This window comes from Oryx dammah, unplaced genomic scaffold (genome assembly GCF_014754425.2).
Source record: "Oryx dammah isolate SB20612 unplaced genomic scaffold, SCBI_Odam_1.1 HiC_scaffold_17, whole genome shotgun sequence".
In the NCBI taxonomy this organism is placed as follows: domain Eukaryota; kingdom Metazoa; phylum Chordata; class Mammalia; order Artiodactyla; family Bovidae; genus Oryx; species Oryx dammah.
The window spans coordinates 13,932,572-13,944,082 of record NW_024070201.1 but is presented as its reverse complement, the minus strand read 5'-3'; the positions used below and the strand labels follow the sequence as shown (position 1 = coordinate 13,944,082).

The 11,511-nt window shown below is 37.2% G+C and overlaps 1 protein-coding gene across 2 annotated transcripts in view; it reads right to left on the bottom strand.

Annotated features, from left to right (window-relative positions):
• Nucleotides 1-1,636: 1,636 nt before the first annotated feature.
• The window catches only part of MTMR2 (myotubularin related protein 2), a 111,984-nt gene continuing 102,109 nt past the window's right edge, over nucleotides 1,637-11,511 (bottom strand). For both annotated transcript variants that reach the window (XM_040257887.1, XM_040257888.1), the window contains 4 exons: nucleotides 8,656-8,748; nucleotides 5,717-5,830; nucleotides 3,729-3,905; nucleotides 1,637-3,032 (listed from right to left, as the gene is read on the bottom strand). In XM_040257887.1, the coding sequence (XP_040113821.1) occupies nucleotides 2,871-3,032; nucleotides 3,729-3,905; nucleotides 5,717-5,830; nucleotides 8,656-8,748 (546 nt within the window). In that variant the 3' untranslated portion in view covers nucleotides 1,637-2,870. The remainder of the gene's footprint in view (nucleotides 3,033-3,728; nucleotides 3,906-5,716; nucleotides 5,831-8,655; nucleotides 8,749-11,511) is intronic.

The window sequence follows — 11,511 nt, the reverse complement described above, 5'->3', positions numbered from 1 at the left end:
TTTAGCATCAGTCCTTCCAATGAATATCCAGGGTTGATATCCTTTAGGATTGACTGGTTTGATCTTGCAGTCCATGGGACTCTCAAGTCTTCTCCAGCACCATAGTTCAAAAGCATCAGTTCTTCGGTGCTCAGCCTTTATGGTTCAACTCTCAAATCCATACATAACTACTGGAAAAACCTTAGCTCTGACTGTACAGACCTTCATTGGAAAAGTGATGTCTCTGCTTTTTAGTATGCTGTCTAGATTTGCCATAGCTTTTTTACAAGGAGCAAGCACCTTTTAATTTCATGGCTGCATTCACTATCTGCAGTGATTCTGGAGCCCAAGAAAATAAAGTCTGTCACTGTTTGTGCGTCTATTTGCCATGAAGTGATGGGACTACATGCCACGATCTTAGTTTTCTGAATGTTGAGTTTTAAGCCAGCTTTTTCACTCTCCTCTTTCACTTTCATCAAGAGGCTCTTTAGTTCCTCTTCACTTTCTGCCATTAGGGTGGTGTCATCTGCACATCTGAGGTTATTGATATTTCTCCCAGAAATCTTGATAGCACTTGAGCTTTATCCAGCCTGGCATTTCACATGATGTATTCTGCATGTGACTTAAATAAGCAGGGTGACAATACACAGCCTTGACATACTCCTTTCCTAATTTGGAACCAGTGTGTTGTTCCATGTCCAGTTATAACTGTTGCTTCTTGACCGGCATACAGGTTTCTCAGGAGGCAGGTAAGGTGGTCTGGTATGCCCATCTCTTAAAGAATATTCCAGTTTGTTGTCATCCACCCAGTCAAAGGCTTTACTGTAATCAATAAAGCAGATTTTTTTTGGAATTTGTTTTCTACGATCCAGCGGATGTTGGCAATTTGATCTCTGGTTCCTCTGCCTTTTCTAAATCCAGCTTGTACATCTGGAGTTCTCGGGTCACACACTATTGAAGCCTATCTTAAAGAACTTCGAGCATTACCTTACTAGCCTATGAAATGAGTCCACTTGGGCAGTAGTCTGAACATTCTTTGGCACTGCCCTTCTTTGGGATGGAATGAAAACTGACCTTTTCCAGTCCTGTGGCTACTGCTGAATTTTCCAGATTTGCTCATAGATTGAGTGCAAAACTTTCACAGCATCATCTTTTAAGATTTTAAAGAGCTCAACTAGAATTCCCTCTCCTCCACTATCTTTGTTTGTAGTAATGCTTCCTAAGGCCCACTTGACTTCGCACTCCAGGGTGTCTGGCTCTAGTTGAGTGATGACAACACTGTGGTTATCCCGGTCATTAAGACATTTTTGGATAGTTTTTCTGTGTATTTTTGCTATCTGTTTTTAAAATTTTCTGCTTCTGTTAGGTCCATATCATTTCTGTCCTTCATTGCTAACACTGGATATATTAATAACAGAAATTATACTTACTGCAAAATCAAGAGAAGGGCATAGGTTCAGTCTACTGAGTTAACAAGTAAAAAAATGCTGTTTTTGAGTATTATTTATCAGTTCAAATTGTACATATCTTTTTTTTGGCTGCAGCATGTAGGATCTTAGTTCTCTGATCAGGGATGGAACCTATGCCCCCTGCAGTGGAACAATTCAAATAACATTTCTGCAAATGCAACTTAAGACAACTTAGAACAAGGACAAAGTTTAAAAGTCAGTTGAAACTGTCTTTTAATTAAAGACCCAAGGGACAAGAAGCTCCTTTGTGTTACAGTACATAACATATGGCTCTTATACAGATTAAAACAGACACCAGGGAGTCGAGTGTTTATACCAGCGTTAGACTCTTCCTGTAGCAGGCAAAAAGTGAGGCAGGATTCCCTTTACTGGCATGGAGATTGTAATACATCTTTACATGCAATAAGTTCTTTGGTAGACTTAATCATTTGGTGGAATTACAGAATTTGCAAAGAAAAGTAGCAGTAAAATATTTCATGTAAAATTTGAGCACAGTATTTCTCATCATATGCTCTTTACACAGACTTCATAAAAACGTCAATCCTACTAAACTTTTAAATAGAGCCTCAAAACTCACCAATTTACTTCTGTCTTCAGAGACATACAAAAAGTAAATAAGATACAGTAGGGCAGATAATGAGTCTTTAAAATACGTTTCATGATGTTTCCAATAACTGATCTGAAGGATGTGGAACGCTCTGAAATCCTGGACAGCTGCTACTCTCTCCCTTGCAGTCTCCTCCCAAGCACATCTGTAAGGCATCGTTTTGGAATAGCTACCTAATATATCTTAAATTAAGCACATAAATAATGACGGCAATAATTTTCAACTACTACTACATCATAATATCCTCAATATCATATACCCTATTACATATGAAGAACATGGGTTTTGAATGGTAAAAGTAAATTACTACAAAAAAGACAAACCCATGAAGTTGAGAAAGAAGCATCAACCCATCTTGATTTATCTACACAGGGCCCAGTATGTCCCAGTCCACGGAATGGCAGGCTTGGCTGGAAGACTGATGCTCCACCTTCTGTGCAATGAGCGCTCTTCTGCCAAGAAGTGTTGTTCTCAAGTGGTTTGTGTTTTGATTTTAGCAAACACCAAAACTTCTGAGACAGTATTTTACTTTGAAAATCAGAAACTTGTTCCCACTGTGGAGCCAGGATTCAAGCATTTTAATATTCTTTGGGTGACTTAGAAGATTAGTGTTGTAATCATGTAATTACATGTGAGGTTATTTCCCTTAAACCACCTGCACTGCTACAGTTCTGAACTCATCCTAGAGAGATCTGAAATAAATAAAGTGACTGAAGTTCTCTCACAGACGGGTTCCACGTTCAGAAGCCCTCCTCCTCATGAAGCTGCCACTGTCATCAGAGTTCACGGCGACCGCGTCCCATCAGGCGGCGCTCTCACACGACCGTCTGCACAGGCGTGACGCACTGTGCCGGGGAGGCGGCTCTCTCTGACGATGAGGTTGATCGGTTAGAAATCTCTCTCTGTAGCTCCTCTACTTTCTTCTGAAGCTCTGCCCGTTTAGCGAGAAGCTCTTTGTATCTGTTGTGAATGGGCTCCTACGAGAACAATATACCATAAAGTTACTTAACTAAGCAATCCGGAACAAACCCGAAGTCAAATCATTCTGATATTTAGCTTCATCCCTAAATGTTCAGTGTGTGCTTTCAGCTATGGGACCATGCCCACCTTTCCCGAACAGCAGTAAAAATTAATTTCAACAACTCCAATGACCCGCGGCTCTTTCACTGACCTCCCTGGTCTCCCCAGGTGTTTCCACAGAACACCCTGAAACTGGTGCTTGGCCAAATACAACAAATAATTAAGTAACAACATAATCTAAAAGCCAATACTTAGAGATTTCCTGTCATTTAGTTGCAGACTTTTAGTCCTTTAAACAATTCTAGGCAGCAACTATTCTGTAACATTTTAAAAAATGGCTTTTAACTCCCCTAAAGCCATTTTCCCCAACCTCTAGAAGTTATCCAGCCCAGCACCCTCATTTAACCGAGAACAGAAGACGAGAACGAGCAGAAGTGATCTGTGCAAGGCCAAAAAGCCAGTCGTGACAAGAGCCAGGGAACTACTCATCCCTACCACAGTGCTGCTTCTACTATCCCACCGTGACTGTTAACAGGAAAAAATGGAAATTTTAAATATGCACAGATAACTTTTCTAGCCACTTTAAAGGGGACAAAAGTAATTCATACAACTGCCTGGATAAAACCTCTCACTGGATATTGCAGGGCATATACCTGGGGCTTCATCCGGGGGTTCCACCTTACGTAATATCCCACCCAGAGCTCTAGGTGGCGCATGCTGGCTACTGGGTAAAGGACATGATTGGAATAGCTCCCATAGAGGGGATTGGTGAAGTCTTCTAGCTGGCTATTTATGTAAGACCACAGCGACACGGTCCTCCTGGGAAGATTCTATAAGAAGGAAAAATAGGTTAAGGTTTTCCACTACACAAGCTAATTGTACTTTAGACGAAATTTGTCAAAAGGCATTTGTGATCATTTAAACTGTTTTAGAGGGACAGAACTCAGATACTTTGGCAACAGCACCACTTCGATTAAAATTAGAGGAGTGGAAAACAGTGCAGTTCCCCAAAAAGGCAAACAGAGTTACCATGCCAGCAATTCCACTCTTTATATACATCCAAGACAAGTGAAAACACATGCACAAGCAACCTTGTACACAATGGTGAAAGTAGCCATCGGTCACAACGACCGAAGAGTAGACACAATCCAAGTCCATCATCCGACAGACGGATGAAATGTAACATAATGATACAGCGGAATCCCATTCCGTAATAAAAAGGAACTGAAGTAATGATACATGCTACAAATTGAACCTTGAAAACATTATGCTAATTGAAAGAAGCCAGACACAAAGGCCACACCCCAAGTGATTCCACTTATATGAAATGTCTGGAAGAGGCAAACCAACAGAGATTACAGTGTCTGCTAGGGTCTGAGGGGAGATGGGAACGGGTAGGTAGTAACTACTAATAGGCATGGGGTTTCTTTCCAATGTTCTGAAATTAATGGTGGTGATGACTATACAACTCTAGATATGCTGAAAATTACCAAATTATATGCTTTGAAAGTGAATGTTATGGAATGCAAATTATAGCTCAGTTTTAAAAACATTTTTTTTAAGATATAGTAAATCCTACTTGAGGCTCTCAAAAACTGAAAGTCTCTTTGAAAGTTATCCACTGATTATCTAACATTCAATAAATTCTTGATTGGCTTGTGTGCATAGAAATATTTACTGAAGATGTAAGGGTGATTTTAAAAACTGAATATCTATCTTCAAGGAATTTCTAGTCTAGGAAGCACTTACTACATGGCCATTATCACAGTGTTTTGTATGGTTTATTTTATTTAATCCTCACAATAGTAAGCACTATTCAGTATATAAGTACTATTATCCCTACTTTACAAAAGCTGAAATTAACTTGCCCAACTTCACATAGTAAGTGAAAGATCTTAGATTTGAACCCAGGCAGCCTGGCTCCAGAGCAAGCATTCTTTGCCACTAGGCTTTACAGAAAAGCATGAAGAAACTGTTTGAGAGTCACATTTTTTAGATTGGAAATTGAAGCAGAGGGAGACACTAATCAAGATAATTTAGAACTTCATACATAAGGCAGATGTGTTCTGAGGAACACAGAAATAAAACTTGAAACATAATCATTATACATTTCTTATAAATAATATCAACCACTGAAAAGTGATATCTCTAGGTAAGTGGGGTAAGAAATTTAACTTTCTCCTTAATATCTTCTCAGTGTTTGAATGTTTTATGCTATTATTTTACAATTAAAAAAAAACTAAACTGGTTCATATGTATGAGAATGTATCTGGGAATTGAGCTGTGCATTCATTCAAATGCGTATTTTTTGCTAATTATATCTTGCTGCAGCTGCTTTTGATGGACTTCCATCCTGCAGGGAGTGTGGTAACAGGTACACGAGCACTCCTAAGACACCGCATACTTCAGTTCCCTTCAGCAGACGCTGCCTTCTACCCATCCTCATAACAGAGGTACTTTAAGACAGATCAAGCTCAGACGTGTGGAAAGAAGTGAGCATATTACAGTATATAAAAGAACACATGGCCAAAGGCATCATGCAAAAGAACAACTGTTCAGCTGAAAGCCATCCCAGGCTGCACTCGGCAGAAAAAGAGTGTATATATAGACAGAGGTGGGATGGGCAGGGATCGTGTGTTACCTCTTTGCCTCTCTGCTGTTCACTGTTACAGAGGAATGTTCCGAATAAACAGCTATACAGGTGGTCCAAAATGGTAATCAGAAAATATTCATTGAATTCAAATGCTGTAGGAAACTGCAAATCAAACATCAAAACACACGAAATAATTAGGACAGCTTCCCAAGCATGTTCATCCGTGTACATTGGTGGGTGCTTTGTAAAACTGCTTAAAATTAGGCTAAACAGTATTTAAAAACTATATATTTCTAAGCTATTATGGTATTATTAATATTTGCTTGGTTTTCTGTTCAAAAAATATCACTTTGCTGAGATAATTTCTCCTAATATCTCCTTTTCTTGTACAGTAAGAATCTGAATGTTCTGATCTTGCTGTTCTTCTGTCCATTTATCAGTTAACCCTCAACTTGAGGCTGATCTGACTTGTCTCTCTCTGCCAAGAATGACCATAAGCAACATAGTAAGATTTTTCTTTAAATTTTCAACAGCATAGTTTTTAGGAATTACACTATCAATGTCTTGAGAAAACGAGATGTGCGGCTCATTTAAAAGCCAACCTTACTCATCTTTTCAAGGAACATGCACTCAAACCATGATATCTTATAATCCAGTACTTTGGCAGCCTTTCTAAAAAGGAAAATTCACTCTTTAACTAGGACAGGTGTTTGACTGGATGTCTTACACAACATAATTTGGGGGTAATTTATCAAGGACCAATTACAGATCCAAGGAAGGTAAGGGATTTAGTATAATCCATCCTAACCATTTACTGTTTCAAGAATTATTTGAAAGCTTCTATGTAAGACTGTACCATTTATAGGACTGTGAAAAGGAATTCCATGAATATTTGGATTGTGGGTTTAGTAAATAAATACTGGTGCCAAGTTTTTCTTACAATGATCCCTACCCAATAGTGGATGAAAACAGCATAAACTGCACATAGGAGGGACAAGAGTGAAAACAACTTTGTCTTCAAATTTCCTAATATAAGCAGGATAACAAGGCAAATGTATCTTCTTAAACAATTTACTCTTGAATAATAATTTTTGTGGTTCTGAAGCAAATGAAGCAGGTGATAAAGCACATGTCAACATAAAGCCAATTAATCATAAAAAACTTTGTCAAATTCCATCCATTCATTTACAGAATAAATCCCATCTCCTGTACTGTTACTCTTAAACAGCTTATTTATTAGCCAACCATGAATGCACCCTACATCATTACATAGCAATTCGAAGGAGTTAAGCCTATGATTAGCCTTTTATCTTCTTGGCAAAACTATTAGCTCAGTTATGAGAAAACAGCTTAATTAGTGGAATTTCCTCACAAACACAACTAAAATAGCATTATTTAAATAGAACATTGTCCCTGCTATTGTTTTTAAAATCCTGAGCAGAGAAGGAATATTTTGTTCTCCTTATATGTTTAAAATCTAAAGGGCCCCTTCATCCTGCTTCCTGATCCCAGCAGTGAGAGATGATGATGAGGGCAGGAGGAGACATAGAATCTGGCTGATTGTAACACAACTGGTCCTTTTGATAAATCTGCTATTTAAGTCTCTGCATAAACATTCAATTATTTATAAAACTGGTGACTGCCAACAAATATTATTACTATTTCATATGGTCAGGAGCAAAATACCAAAGAAAAATATAAGCAGACATGTAAAATAAAGTGTATTTATTATATACACTTATATAACAAAATATATATTTTTTTTATTTATACATATATAGTGTATTTTAAGTTCTTCAGTGAAATAAGATTTAACATTACTTAGCAACTTAAGCTCAAAATCAAGAGTTAACTGCTTTTAGATGTATGGCATACAAAAAGTTAACACAATTACTAAGAAAGAAGTATATCTGTCATGTATTCTCCTATGCAACTGGTAAATGTGATCTATTTTGTTTTTTTAACAAACATACCAGAAGCAAGAGTTGCTCCTTTCAAGATACTCTCCCTGGAGAGCAGTACACTTAACCATCAGCGACACCTTTTGTAGTCCCCTGATAAGGCATATTTGATTTTTCCCAACACTGTCAAATACATCTTAAAATAGAATATGGTAATAGTTTAAAGTGGGTCTAGACTTCCCTGGCAGTCCAGTGGGTAAGACTCCACACTGCCAATACAGAGGTACAGCCAAAAGATTAAAACAAACAAACAAACAAAAGTCTTATTTCGTTTTTCTCTTAATGAAGTAAAGAATATTTCATTGAAGCTGAAATATAATGCTAATGCCAAGGAGAACCAGCAAGTGCCCTACTGTCCATTCCCGTGGCAGTCCAACAAAAGACCAACCAGGCTCCCAGTGGTTTGAGGTCTAACAGAACTCCTGGATAAATATCTGATATACCACTGAGCTGTACCTAACTTTTGGGTTCTCAGATCATTTATCATGAGTTAAACATTTTTAAGACATAAACTCTTTACCTCATTAGTAAAGTTTATCCCAAAATAAATCAGGTGTTTTTCAATCTCCTCTTGTATCTTTCCAAAACACTAAACCTAGTCACAGTAATATTTCAAATCATTTTCTAGAATGTTGATAGCTCTAAAGCACATAATCTCTCGCTCTATACCTAAAAACAAAAAAACTGAATATTTTATATATATGCTGCCATGATTTCCATCTAAACACATTTTTTTCATCAAAACTGCCTGAAATAGGATTTCATTTTGAGTTACCTTGACTATTTCATTTCTTTACCTCCTTTAGCAATGTATAAATGAATTTTTGAGTGACAATATTATCACTATTAAACATAAATTTAAAATATTAAATAAAATAATTTAATGTGATAATAATACTTCTAGTATCTAGGAAACTTATAAGAACTTCCACTTTACATGAAATGTAAGACAGTCAGTGACCAAACCCAACTCTGACTGGATAGCTTAAGAGAGAGCTCTAAGAATGGATATCCCAGATAAATTACCTGTCTTGTCATCTGCCAGACACAGTCAATAAACTGAAGAAAGACAGGTGATCTGTCTGCATCTGCATGGTTCTTATCTCCATGGCCAACTCTCTGAAGCAAAGAGTGAAATATTATATGAGCTCTGTAGGATTTTTCACCTTTTGATGAAAGTAATTTTATTTTTCAAGAAAAGTAACATTTTCTCAATATTTTATAAATTCAGAAAATCTTTTTGAAAGAGCACTGCAAGGAAAACAGAAATCACTAAATTCCACCAAGGAGAAATGTCTATTAGCATTTCAATCTGCAACCTGTCCAATTATTTCCTGGCAGGAGACACTTGTAACAGGAATTACAAGTCTGTTTAACAAATGAAGCAAAGATCCTAAAAAGCTGACAATGGGAGACAGGAACAGTCAGACCTCAGAGCCCAGATTTTTGTCCCGAAGATTTACTATGCCCTGAACATTAACAGTTCCCTGCACACTAGCCCCAGGAAGCACAGGTCTCCTTTAACACCTTGGCCAGGGCATGAGGGGGACCTACTGCACTGGAGCTCCAGGCAGTCTTTCAGAAAGAATCACATCAGCACAAACCTCTGAAAACTTTTAAAAAATGCTTGACATCTCCCCTCAAGCATGCACTCACCTACTTTCTCATCTTTTTTCTCCTCTGAGGACCTCTGCTCCAGATGACTGAGATAAACACCTACCTTATACCCCAAGGCAGTGATTCTAAAAGAGTGATCCAGACTTCCAGCAGTGGGAGAGGTCTGTGCGTTCAAAACTATTTTCATAATATTACTAAGACATGCTCTGCCTTTTTCAATGGGTTGACATTTGCACTGTGCCATGCTTAGTTGCTCAGTTGTGTCCGACTCTTTGCAACCCCATGGACTACAGCCCACTAGGCTCCTATATCTATGGGGATTCTCCAGGCAAGAATACTGGAGTGGGTTGCCATGCCCTCCTCCAGAATGGTGTAAAGGTGATGAAGGAAGAAAACTTTTGGTACCTTAAGAGGAAATCAGGAAACAAGGCATTGGAATCGAGCTATACTATAATTACTATGTTTGCCCTACCAAACACTTGCAGTTAAATCAAAGAAAAAAAGCTAATCTCTCTTAAGCCAATGTCCTTGATGAAGCAGTAAAAATTATTATTAACTTTAATATATCTCCACATTGGAGTATAATTTTTTAAGTATCCTATGTAACAAAATGGGAAATACACATAACATGCTTCTGTTGCAGGCTTACGTAGAATGTAGGAAACACAGCTTTTTCATGGAACATCATTTTAACTTGAAAGAACAATTGATATATGAATTATGGTTATTAAGACCTTAATAACTTGTAGATATCTTTTTTGAAAATATACAAAACTGAATGTGTCACTCACTTCAAGGAAAACAATGGACAGTATTTGTTACCAATGATGAAATTCAAGCTGTTGAATGAAAGTTAAATTTGAGGGAAAATTTTACCTGCCACATGAGTTTGATAATACTTAAAAGATTTTTCTGATAAAATTAGTACTAGTATTAATATCTGTGATTTTATTATATATAATGAAATGCATTGAGACTGGAGCTGTGTAAATCAGTAAGCCAGTATTTTCCCAATTACCAACATATGATATGACAAAATCATGCACAGGTAAAAGATCTACTTATTCAAAGTGCAAGACATACCAAAGGAATTTAATAGGACAAACACCAAAAAACCCATCGAGCTAGTTTTAGATTCCACATTACAAATAACCACGAAGAAACTACCATTTGTCAAGTTTTGGCACGGTAGAAAGAAAACTACCCATAATTCCCTGGAAAAAATTAAAATATCCTTTTTTCAACCTATATATCTGCATATGGTCAAATTTTCCTCATATCTTCAATCAACAGAACATATTGCAACAAACTGAATGCAGAAGTAGATAAGAAATTTATCTTCTATCAAGCCAGATATTAAAGAAACTTGTAAAAAATGTAGAATAATGCCACTCTTCTCATAAAGCTTCATGCTTGCCTAACATATTATGCTAGTTACTTTTCTTTAAAATGTTATTCATGCTAATATATAACAGGACTATGGGTTGAATGTTTGTGTTCCCCCAAAATTCACATGTTGAAAATCGAATGCCCAATTTGATAGTTTTAGGAGCTACCAAGGTCATGAGGGTAGAAACCTCATGAATGAGACTAGTGCTCTTATCAAAACGGACAGGCCCCAAAGAGCTCCCCAACCCTCTTCCACCATTAAAGATAACAGTGAAAGGTTGGCAGTCTGCAATCTGGAAGAGGGCCTTCACAAGAACCCTACATGCTGGCACTCTGAGCTTGGACTTCCAGCTGTCAAAACTGAAAAATACAGCAGTCCAAATGGACTAAGAAAATAGATTATTTCCTTAAACAATACATACATTTTAAAAATTTAATTTCTAATATGGAAAATACCGATATAAACAAAGTTCTTTGGGGTCATCAATAACTGTTAAAAATGGAAAGAGGTCCAGAAATCAAAAAGTTTGAGAATTATTACCCTATATTAAACATGTGCACATACCCTCTGAATCAGATGTGCTTTGTCAAATCCTGCTTTCAGATAACAATCAGGAGGGGGAAAATGGAGTAGGTAGTCAGAGTCAGCAATTTAGGAATCCACTGCAGCTTCAGTCTGAAATGTTTATGATTTTGGTTACACTTACATGAACATGTACAGCACTGGATGACTGAAATGTCACTCAAACGGTCTTATCATAGTAAGTACATGTTAGAGAGAGTTGAAAAATATAAGCCATCTGAATGGATATACCATTTTATTTAACAGTTCAAGTTTAAAGCAGCAGACTACCTTTAAACGTCCATTTCTTGCAA